The sequence below is a fragment of the Montipora foliosa genome, chromosome 2, assembly GCF_036669935.1.
Source record: "Montipora foliosa isolate CH-2021 chromosome 2, ASM3666993v2, whole genome shotgun sequence".
Taxonomy (NCBI): Eukaryota; Metazoa; Cnidaria; class Anthozoa; order Scleractinia; family Acroporidae; genus Montipora; species Montipora foliosa.
In genome coordinates, this window is record NC_090870.1 from 17,092,834 (window position 1) to 17,105,333 (window position 12,500).

Genomic DNA, 12,500 nt, shown 5'->3' on the forward strand with positions numbered 1-12,500 from the left:
ATTATTTAAAATTGTGTGGTTACGTGCAGAATCAAAAATTCAGAAAACACGGGACGACTATCTTTACTATATTTGTTCTTCTAACGACCGATTCAGGGCCTCCTCTCTAAGGTTAATGAGAAACGCTGCACATGAACCAGGTTTTACTTTCTTTAGTAAAAAAAAAAAAACCTGTAAAAAGCTCTAAGCGTTTTATAGTTTTTGCACATTTAGTATTCCTGGACGTAATATCGAAAAACGTACATCTTTTCGGCCACAAGCCGTAAGTAGATCAGTGATTATCACTAATTGTTCGTCTGGCATGTACAGCCCATGACAAGGTTTGTTAGCACATCAATGTATGGCTTCTTCCTCTTAACGGTGATCTTTGATACATCTAGGTCAAACGATGAGAAAGTGTCTTGCAACATTTTTATAGAAAAGGTTGAACGCTTTGAATTCTTTATGAGTTCACACATGTTATGAGCATCGTACACGATTGGATGCACATGTTAAATTGAAATGTCCGAAATCACTTTGTTTCTCAGGACTTGCAACCGGCTTTCCTATCTTTCCTGGTCTGCTTCGTTTTGCTCTTTTCGTCTTCATCACTTCGTGCCTCAACAACATCTTTCAAACTCCTCTTTGAAGCCAAGCGCGTAAAAAAGCTGGCAGCCTGCTGGCTTGTTAGAAACTTGGTGCTATCAAACAGACTCTCGCCATTACTGTCTTTCGCTGTCATCATAACTCTGGAAACACTAGTGGATCTGCCTTCTGCCCAGTTTGTTCGCCAATCTGGAATTTAGCAATCAAATATTCTTTTTGATTGGTTGAAAATCGAGTGCTGCGGGCATGGGAATACTTGAGGGCCCATCCCATCGGAAGTGATGGTCCAGATGATTGTGATAATGATACCAGGGAAAGTTCAGTCTCCTTTATTTTAGGCAACATGCTAGCTCCCTCTTCCAGCCTTGACGCGTCCCCCAGCATAGCTCGGTCAAGAATCAACTGATTAGAGTGTAATGTGAAGTGCTACGTTTCTACCCCATATGAACCATGTGAGCGTTAGCCCTAGTGATAGAAATGGGCCCACACAAGGACAAGTACAAGGAATTAAGGATTACTTTTTTGCAAACGTTGGCTGTGTAGCAATTATATTTGAACAGACTTAACTGATTAGAGTGTAATGTGAAGCAAAAAGGTAATCCTTCCTTGTACTTATGCATGTTCATTGCCGTGACTTTAACATCTTCAGTTCCAACGACCGGCTCTCGTCTGACATTGTAGCTCAGTCGGTAGAGCAGTGGTGATCTAACCCGAAGGTCGTGGGTTCAATTCCCACCCTGGTCAGAGTTTTTCTCTCTCCTTGTGTGGGTCCATTTTCATCAGTAGGGCTAACACTCACATGGTTCATATGAGATAGAATTCGAAACTTAGCACTTCTCATTACACTTTAATATGTCAGTTAAGTCTGTTCAAATATAAGTGCTACGCGGCTAACGATTGCAAAAACGTAATCCTTCCTCGGTCACGAATCGTTTCGTATTCAAGTGCTCTCCACACTCAAAATGGTTTTCGAGTGAGCTGTGTCGTTGGTAAGATTCGATGCATCCTTCTTCTGGAGAGAGAAATAAATTTTGAAAGGCTGAATCTAATAACGCATTAGTTGAGTAATCTGCATCTTCGTCAATCACGGTTTCCTGCTCCTCTATAAGTGGAGTTGCTCTATCGACTCGTCTCAATTTAATAGGAGCAAAGTGCTATTCAGAATTGTGAGATGGTACCTCTCGTTTACCGGGAACATCAAACTTTCTCCAAGCAATGAACTTACCAGGGCCAATGTTGTAAGCTCTAAGTGCGACAGAAACTCAAGTCACTAAATACTTATAGATTTTCTAGTCAATCAAACTAGACAGCAAAAATCAGCCAGAGCAAATGTAAACAAGACAAAAACCTTGAACATGCGACAAAGAAAATTTGGACAAATGTACCTTTTTTACTTTCTTCCTTCAGCGACAGCCATCTTCGATGCTTCAGCAAACGTATTTGTTTGCTTTCACACAGGGAAGCGTTTAATTTAGAATAAGCCGACGAAACTTTCATATGTTGCTCAATACATGTAGCAAGGCTTTTTCACACCAATTAACAATTACCGCTGTTGGGGTGTACGCTTTCGATAGGGATGAAACTAGACTTGAGAACACATATAAAAATAAAAAAAAACGAAGTTTACACCGGAAAATGAAAATTTCAAGAAAAGTTGGCCGGCGAAGATAAAACGTGGATGGATTCCTTAAACGTGAAAACCTGACCGCTATATAGTCTGTTCGGGTCTGTGATTTTACCGAGAAGGACTTCAAGCGGGATCTTCAGGTATATGAATATTGGTCTTGGTGAAATTCGCTTCATACGGAAATCTAAGTCAACTAGTCCAAAATATCATTATATTGGAGCGAGAAAACTGAATCAAGCCATATGTAGACGACTTTCACTGTTATGCGCTAATAAACTTAACCTGAAATGTGGTTATTTTTTTTTAGCAGTATAGAAACTACTCAAACGATTTACTCTTACCATTTGATGGAAATATATAAATCGATCGTTTGTTTTGAACTTGTTACAGGGATCTCCTAGAAAGTCAGGGGCACCCAACGACCAATTTAGCGTAAAATGTATTATTATACCCCAGTTAATGAAAATAAATGTTATTAAGGCATTTTTAGGTGTTTTTCAGTGTTGCTGGGAAAACATTATCTGTTTCTTTTTCCCAGCAAGACACAAGAAATTTCCCAGCCAGCTAGATAAAATTGGTTGGTTTCCCAGCCAGCTGATCAAATTTATTTCCCAGCCAGGAATTCCGCGCGCTTTCAAATCCCTCGATCCAAAACGACCGAACAAAAGCGACAAAACCGGGACAAAACAGGTTTTTTTCCGCAAGCGCAATAACTCTGACCAGGCGTCGTATGTTTGTGACTACTCTCTGGCAAAGGGAAGGGGTTCCCTTTTTTTTTTTTTTTTTTGCTTTTTTTGTTTAGTCCTCCTCAGTCTTCAGAGTTTCTAGAGCCAGCTCGGGTTGAAATGCTAGAAAAAGTCAGTAATTCCCAGGCAAAACCTCTACCAATAACAAAATTTCCAGCCAGCTCATCGAAACACCAGTATTTTTGCCAGCCAGCAAGATTCCTCTGGGGAACAGATAATGTGAGGAACAGATTCGTTGGGTGCCCCTGGAAAGTCACGGTAGACAGATTAAACTTGATTTCCAGGCATTTATTTAACAGCAATGAGCGCGGGATAGCACTGCAAGCACTCTCTCGCTTTGTAAAACTCCTGCATATAACTCACAGATAAAATCCTTTTTAACGACCACGCGGTAAATCTGTTCAGAGGTGGAGCCAATATCAATACAGTTTAGCCTCTGGATTAAGATTCAAGTCTACAAAGTATTGCTCTCCTCGCCTGTACTTTTCTTCTTTACATCAAGTACATTCAGTCATCCGGAGGAATCCTTGACTATTGCTACGTCATAGCCTCGTTTGCATACACAAAAACAAAGATGGCGGATTTCAATTTAAATTTGCCTATTTTTGAAGCGTTATTGTTGGCTATTTAAACACATTTGGTCCAAATGAGTGGTCAAGTATGACAATACAGGTAAAGAACTTTCGATATTCAGAGGAACTTTTTCTAGACCGTCCTTTCCCTTTAAGTTGACGAAAGACGTCGTTAAGTATGGCAAGAACAGCACAGCTATCTTGATGATTGCAACTCTCAAACAGGTGGACAAACGACATCATCAGCGCAACTGCAATATGCCATGGGATTCCTCTTTTGCCGTACCAATCAGTATGACTTTCTCGAAATTTTCTTGGTAGATATTTCATAACCCAATATGAGACCAGCAAAACAGAAGTTTCATCTAGCTCCTTAATGATATCTAGTCTGCAGTCGTCTTGATTTGTTGAACGCAACAGGTGAGATTTCCAGGAGTCGGTATGCTGCTTTGCCTGCGAGCCTAAAAAAAACCAACTCTTCTCGGGTGTCAATCATGCGCTCTTCTTCCCTTCGCGCGTCCTCAATTTCGTTGACCACGGGCACAGATGCAAGACGAACACATCGGTCACATGTATCCACGTGGCTGTGGTCGCAGGTGGAAACAGGGTCTGTGTCTTCTGGATAGCTCAATGCGTATGCTCTGCAATGATCTGGCACACTGTAACTCGAGGAAAAGTGTACCTTATGTAAAAAAAAAGTGATTTATCATGAGACATTTTCTATTAAGTGTGAGATCCAGATGCAAGAATATTAGGGTTTTTTTAATGTTTTCTTTTTTATTTTTCGCATGTAGATCGAGGCAAGTTTAGCTCCGCATGTGAACAAAGGTGAGAGTCTTATGTCTACATCTGGACCAACCAAGCTTGGTCAATAAATGATTTTATTATTAAACACATGGTGACAATGTCCAAATATGCGGGCCATAGCGCACTCAATATTCGTCGTGCGTACTTAACAGATATATACGTAATTTTGTGTGTCGCGGAGAAAAATGGTAGCTTTTCCAGCTTTCATACATACATTTACATACATACATTTTTATTAATCCTAGAAGTCGTATGACTATACAGGATGCTAAAACCAGGATGCTTTCCCAATAAACGTAAAAAAATTGTGCTTTGCCATCAATTTGTTGAATAATAAGACAATTATCCTGCTCAGTCTTGTGGAATATCGCCTGATGTTAGCCAACTCGGCCTACGGCCTGGTCGGCTAAGTATCAGGCGATATTCCACGCGATTTCGTAGGATAATTGTTAAATGTACGTCACTCACGCGGGACGTCCGGATAGGAACAGCCGGCGATCGAGCAACTTTCGATCATTTCATCTGGATAGCGCTTGTTAAGATAAAATCACAATCCTCATCACCCACCATAATTGTCGCAGTTATGTCATAATTTATGATTATGCATTATCACGTATAGTCGTCTGAGGTGCAATAGTAATAGTTCCTGGAGATGTTTTATTGGGCTGGTTATTAACACTATCGTCCTGGCCCGGGTTGTTCGAAGCATGGTTAGTGCTAACCGGCGTTAAATACCATGGAAACCCATAGGTTTTGATACCTCTTAACCAACGGTTAGCGCTAACCAGCCTCAGAGCAACCGGCCCCTGTAGGATGACATCCTCGTCTCAAAGAATGTGGTCTCACTTTCTAATGAAACTGAAGTAGGGAATACATCCAATATGATACGAAGTGGTTTGAAAATGACTTGTTACTCAGGTGATGGATGCATACCACACAATCCTGGATTCCCTAATCCCGCAAGTCCCTAGGGGCGTGGGCCATTGGTCGAAAGATCAAACTGTCGCTGAAATAACTGACTGTATTTTGACGTATAATATAATGAACATGTATGTTGTCAAAAAAATAAACATTTTGTTTTTTCTTTATCCAAGAGGGCACAGTGAAAACTCCTGCAATCTGATTGGTTCTTAGCGAGGTCGAAATTTTTCTCTCTCTGCCCACGGTCACGGCAACGTCTTGCTCGATAGGTATGTGTATAGAAAAAGTCAACAATTGTAATTGTGATTTGAGAGAGTGAGAGGAGAAAAAATAAACAGGTTATTAATTAACCAGCTTTGGGTCGGTCCGTGTAGTGAAAAACTGTCACTTATGACTTGAAAATGCTGCTCGAAGCCTGCAATACGTACCTCGAATGCCCCAGGCGGAAAATAATATATTCAGTGTATTTACCTTGTAATCACCCTCCAGGTATCTCTTGGCCGCTTTCAGCTGTGCCTTCTTTTCTTTGTTCCATGACAATCACATCCCACAGTCATCTCCAAGCTTTTCAACAACATTCTCCAATTCATCGAAGGCTTTCGCACCTTGTGCAGTGAAATAATCAAGTCCCTGAAGAGAGTTTCGAACTGAAGCGGAACAGATATTAAGAATCTGAGAAGGGTACTTCTTCCCATTGGTACAAAATCGTCTTCACTGCAAAAAGGGTCGTACTGCTGGACGATTCGTTCTGGAATAGCACTTCTTGCTACGTTAGGCACAATGATTTTTTCTTTGGATGACAGTTTCAATGTTCTTTCGCCAAATGGCAGGTCTTGAACAATGTGCGCACTTGTTATGAAATCAAGGAAGTCGTCCAGTTTTCCAGCTGCGACGTACATTCTGCTATGACAAGGAGGTGAGATCACAGAGCCTCTGCCATGAAGAAGGCGATGGTGTCTTGCAATTTTGAATCTGTACCGTGTAAGGCCCGGGATCCACCTTTGCAACGTTTGAAAACTAGCTTTGTCAGCAATGATAGGTAGTATTTGTCTCCGTGTACTCCAATGGCTTGTATTGTTGTAACATTCCGCAAGAGCGTCTATGAGTGTCACGTCAAGTGGGTCTTCTTCCTCGCTCGTGGACTGTTGCTTGACGCTCTTTGACGCCACCAAGGAATTCCAGAGATGTTCTGAGGCGCGATCTCTTCTAGGGCTGCCGTCACCACTTGTCTCGCCTTGCGGGTGTGGTAGCGTTGTGTTCTATCAGCGACTGAATTCCATGGCTTTGTCAAATGATAAGGGATAGGACTGACATCCCTACACGCTAGGAATTCATTGAGTTTTTTTCTGGAGCTAGTTGACGGTCTTTGAGTCTCGTCAAAGTCCACTGAACTTTCGGATGGCTGGTAGAGGCTTCTGGGAGTCTCAGTGGTTAGCAAAAAGGATGATTCAGGTGTATGAGGGGTAATTGTTGAATCAACCACAGTCTCATCTCTTTCATCCTAGAAATTCATTGCAAGCAATATTGACCGAAAATACCTAAGAACATTAATTTTGCCAGTACTACTTTGAACGTGATGGGGCCCCCCACCCCCCAGCCACGCCTATCGCTCCTTTCAGGCTTTTATAGCCCTTCTTCACCCGATGAGAATGACAAATGATCGTGTTGAAGGTAAATACCACCCGTTGTAATTCAGTATTATTATGCCGCCAATCTCACTCTCTCCATACGCTCTGCATGCATGACCCAAAATAGACACCAGATCCCGGTTGCTCGAACGATGGATAGCGCTATCTGCCGGATAAATGACTAATAAGTTTATTATCATCATTATTATCATCACAGTGGATAAACACTAGCAAAACCAATTGCACTATCCAATGGATAGGGTTTTATCCGGTGGATAGTGTTATGCACCTTTTGAACAACTGGGGCCAGGCCTATTTTTTGGTTTAATTTAGAAAATTTGTCAAATTACTATTTTAAGGGCGGAAACCTACGTTGAATTTCGTTATTTTCCATCCCATCCTTTATGAATGCCGTTCCATTATTACATTTAAAAAAAAAATGAAAACCTGCACTACTTATGTGCTCCCTGCTGCGTACTTGAATTTCTAATACAGTGAGCACACTCACCAAAGTAATACCTGCCTAAGCTCTCCGCGATGAAAGCGATGTAAGGGAGAATAAATAAATAAATAAATAAATAAATAAATAAATAAATATGGGATGTGTGCATTTTACAAGGGTATCCCCGCAAAGGCATCGGTTTTTTCATGGTTTATGCGCTCGCCTCCAGGTCAAGTGGTTTGGGTTCGAGCCTTGGCTGGAGACATCGCGCTGTGTTCTTGTGCAAGGCAAATTACTCTCACGGTGCCTCTCTCTAAATGGGCACCGGCGAATTTAATGTTAGGGATAACCCTGCGATGGACTAGCATCCCATCCAGGAGGGAGTAGAAATGCTCCTCCTCTCTTCATGCCACTGAAACCGGGATACACTCCGGCTTGATGGGCCACTAGGGTTGATTGCAGACTTTCTACCCCCGCCCCCAAAGCTCTTCCGTTGGGTCTGTGGGCGAAAAGTATCTATTGGCGAGATAACAAGCCATTTGAGTATCTGTTTTAAAAAGAGGAGGAACACATCATGTAGATGCGTCCATTGTGAAATCACCTTTCTCGAAGCTGAAGACATGAATAGAATTGGACATAACAATTGTTCACCGTTCCGCGATTTTCTATGGGTTTGTTTACTGCTGGTAAGAGAGATTATTTTTTTGTCCGACGGATCACTACATGTAGTCGAGTGAAAATCGCTCTAAAAAGCCTCCCATCTGTGCATTATTGGTATTGGTTTATGTACATTAGTCATACCTGAACCCACAGGAACAAGGATGCCTGTTCTCTCGAAAATGAGCTTTGGTATTTCTCTTCCGACACCTCTATCTCCTTTTACAGACTTTGTATTTCATTTACCCTGATTGTGATGTGCAATCTCGTTTGGAACTCTACATGTACTGGAGCTCCTTCGCCATCCAAAGCCAAGCTCAGACCGATGAAAGGGACAAATAGTTAGATTGCTTACATCCTGTTGCGTAGTGAAAATAGCCGTAAGTTCTTGCTCTCCAGTTACCCCGGTAAAAGACCAAAGTGACTTGTGACTTTCTATGTCCTTTACACAAGGCAATAAGGGTACTTTATGCACTGATTTGCTTTGATCCCGTCGATCGTGAGAACAATTACTACCAACTATTGCTTTAAATGAACACGAAATTGCCATGATTTTACTGGCGGCTTGTCACTAATTTCTGGTGAGAAAAACGACTTGGTTGGAGTTGATTAAGTTAGTGTCGTCTAGGAAAAGCAAACAAAATTAAATCTCAAAATCCAACAGTTATATGGTCAATAGTTCGAAATAAAGTCAAGTGAAGCTATGATCCTCGCAGTCATATCCGCAGTTCAATATATGATTCGTTTCATATATCATTTCATAGTATGAAGTAAATATTTTTTTCGTATAACAACACTGAGATTCCAGTGCGTTTCTTTTTTTCGGCAGAAGCTCAGTTTACCGTGAAAGATCCACCCCTGTGCCAAGGCATATTACGCAAATTAGAGTCACCGAGTGATCGCAGATGGCAGCTTATTCGTTGTCACGAACCGGCAATTTGTGCTTCAAAGCAGGTTAGTGATTCTATCGAGCAACAAAACGAAACACCAAGGTATATTTTGCATAGGAACTTTGCAATATCGATTTTTGTAGTTCAAATCTAGCAGACGGGTGCGTATTGCCAGGTACAGGGGCCAGTTTCTCCAAAGCCCCGAAGTGTTTTCGGACCCGAAAAGCCATTTGTGAAACTGCCAACCGCTTGTTTTGGAAAGCCGATCTTTTAACATGTTTTCAAGCTAACTAAAAGAAAGTAAAGAAAGTAATTCGGATATTTCGAATTGAAGTGATTTAATTAATAGTTTGGCCACGCATTCGACTACTGGCGTGATTTTAAATTTTTTGTACCATTTGAACAATTTTTTTGACGAGTGCTTATTTGCCCAAACTAAATTTTACATGTATTGACAGACCTATCCTTATATAGTTAGAATCTAAAATCTTTTAATTTGGAATTCCGAGATATGGCACATAGTCAAAATGACCATTCTTTTCACCGACCTATGAACTCAACGTTGGAGAACACTCTGCTTTCGTTAAGCGCAAAATAATTGGATTAATCCAATTTTCCTGTCATTGTGCTATTTTGGACAAGGAAAAGTTATGCAGTAAGTTAGTTGTATTACAACCAAGTCTTGCCGAACCATATTTGATTTTTGTGGGCATTTGCTCTTAACTACAGGCCAGTGGGCCCGGTTGTTCAAAAGCCGATTAACGCTAATCCCAGATTAAAAATTAACCGAGGAGTTAATTTCTCTACTCCTAGATGCTGTTCAACGCTGATATTCGGCAACACTTTACATTAGAAGAAGTCAATCTTGAAAAACAAAAATAAGCAAAACAAACTTTCATCAAAACGTTAAAAACATGAAACAAAAGTTTACGCTAATCCTGGATTAAGCTAATCGGTTTTCGAACAACCGGGCCCAGGTTGCTATGTAAACTTCCATCGGCCATTTCTCAGGTTCTAGAACAGCAATAGGCAAGCCGCTTGGCCATATGTGGTTTATTGGTGAACACCCTCAGTTAATGGGACGTTGACCATATTAGGTGAAGTCACGTGACCACAACAGAAAAAAAAAACCCTAAGATAAAATTCACATGATCAGACGTAGAACTTCATTAGCGCAAATGCTACGAATGGGTTGGATTAGATCTCAGAGACAGAATGCGATGGCGTCAAAGAACAAAAACAGAGGCATTATTTACTAAAATAGAGGCACCATAAACAAAATTAAAGGAACCATTTACGAAAACAGAGGCACCATTTTCAAAATTAGAGGCACCATAAACAAAAACAGAGGCCCCATTTTCAAAATTAGAGGCACTATAAACAAAAACTGAGGCCCCATTTTTAAAATTAGAGGCACCATTTACGAAAAGAGAGGCACAATTTATGAAAATGACAGAGGCTGAATTTTGGCGGTAATGGCACCCCATAGATCTCGAAGGGAAGACACGAAGGTCGAAAATGTCTCTGGGAGAGTGATGTTATACACCTTATTCCAAAATGGCCGCCATTTTAGTATTCTTTTGTTTCCATGCAAATTGGCCCTTATGGCCCCGCTTTCAAACGTAAAATTCAAAAGAATATTTAACCTTGAACGAGGCCATAAGGGCCAATTTGCATGGAAACAAAAGAATACTAAAATACCGGCCATTTTGAAATAAGGTGTATTAGACCTTCAGATGGAAGTACGAGAACGACATCGAGTTCGAGTTTTCTGTACTGAGCACGCGCATTAGGTTTAAAGAACGAAAATAAAAACTTTCAATGCAAGCAATACAACAGCTGTTGAACAGATATCTCCACCGCCTTTATAGAATAGGCATTATGATCACATGAAAACCAGTCACATTCCCTGGAAATCGTTTGAGTATTTGACAAGGAGGTAATGAATTTATTACTTAACTAAACTACAAACATATGGTTTATTTTGAAAGTTTATTTTGAGAGTATTTCACTTGCGAATTTACAGAGAAGTAGATTAACTATATGTAACAAAGCAAGTATCAATGAATCGTATACAACATTAAATATTGATTCACACGTTCTTTCATTTGTTTACTAATATTTGCCAATACGACTAACTTCGTTAGGGTTTTTCTTAGAGTAAAGAAAACATAATGTCATCTTTACGTGAGACAAAGAATACTAGACAAACCAGTTTCCCGCGAAATTGAATTCGGTCCAAAGCTTACTGAATCGATATTATATGGCAAGAAATCTGAGCAACAGTTTCTGGACTCGTCACAAACAAATCTTTTGTCAAGTGGGACTGTTTCCAACGCTAGGCAAAAGCGACAATCTGATTCGGTCTCCTCAGTGTCTGGGTCTGTGAAGAGTGGCCAGTCGCAAAGCGACTTGCGATTTGCCTTATTAATTTTTTTTCCGCGCTTAGGGTAGGCCTTTGACTGCACGACTGGCTTGGTAAAAACTTTGGCTTTGGATGTGGGGCTCATGATGACAAGTCTTCGCAAATAAAATCTCCATCAAAAAGTAAACTCTACAACACGCATCCATTGTTCTTGCACGATTCAATTCCTAAACGGCAGTTGACAAAGAACACAGAAACGAATGACAAAGGAAATGTACAATCACGCGCTCCGTTAGGTACAACAGAGATCTACACAAAGAAATTAAAAAAGCCAGTTCGGAGTACCAAAAAACGCTTGCACGCGCACTATTAATTAATCCATAATTATACTGAAGACAGTAGAGACTTTGAATGAAAATTCGTCCAATTACTTTCCATATCAACAAAAGAGGAAAGCTCCAAAATTGCGTCATAAGTTTCTTAAAAAAAACTAACAGTCCTAACATTTGCTTTTTCGGCAGTGTGCAGCTAAAATTTAACAAGCAAAACATAAGTTGGCTTTTCTATCCGAGAATTTACTTTTTAATTTTCGTTTAAAATTGAAACTCAACTGTCGTCCAGAGAAGCATTATGGGTCTGTTCCTAAGGTAACATCACAAACTAATTTGTTTTCCTAATTTACAAGGACGCTGTAAAATGAACAGGTCCAACTCCCTAAGAACGCCGCTGTGGGACAAATGACCGCGAGTTTCACGAAATTTACGAAACGGCGAAATGACATGTTTCCTGTGCATGAAAAAGTAAGGTTACGAATAGTCATTCAAAGTTTCCGCGGTTTCTTGGGAAGCAGTTTTCGATAAAAAGGGAAATCCACGAAGACAATTTTTTTGTCATTCATAGCGTCTTTCTATTCCACTAGCCCATTTTCAATATTGAAAGGCGAGAGGTACATGTAACAAGAGTTTATAACAAACCGAACCTAAGCAATGAAATTATGTTTCACGCTTTAAACTGTATTCTGATATATCAAAAATGGAATAGTGCTGAAGACCATGAAACTCTAACAGTAAAGTTGTAACTTTAGCGACTACTATTTTCCGCCTTAATTCCCACGGGAACACATTTGTTACCGCCTTTAACGCTCTGTTTGCGGACGACGGGATAGCGGGGACTTTCACTCAAGCCCGTAAATGATGAGCTTGTTCCAGTCACGTTAATGGTATTATATTGGGTAAATAACTTTACCAACGAAAACAAGGG

The 12,500-nt window shown here is 40.4% G+C and overlaps 1 protein-coding gene across 1 annotated transcript in view; it reads right to left on the reverse strand.

Annotated features, from left to right (window-relative positions):
• Nucleotides 1–5,764: 5,764 nt before the first annotated feature.
• The window catches only part of LOC137991265 (uncharacterized), a 94,405-nt gene continuing 87,669 nt past the window's right edge, over nucleotides 5,765–12,500 (reverse strand). Inside the window, exon 9 of the mRNA XM_068836377.1 lies at nucleotides 5,765–6,492. Within this exon, the coding sequence (XP_068692478.1) occupies nucleotides 5,765–6,492 (728 nt within the window). The remainder of the gene's footprint in view (nucleotides 6,493–12,500) is intronic.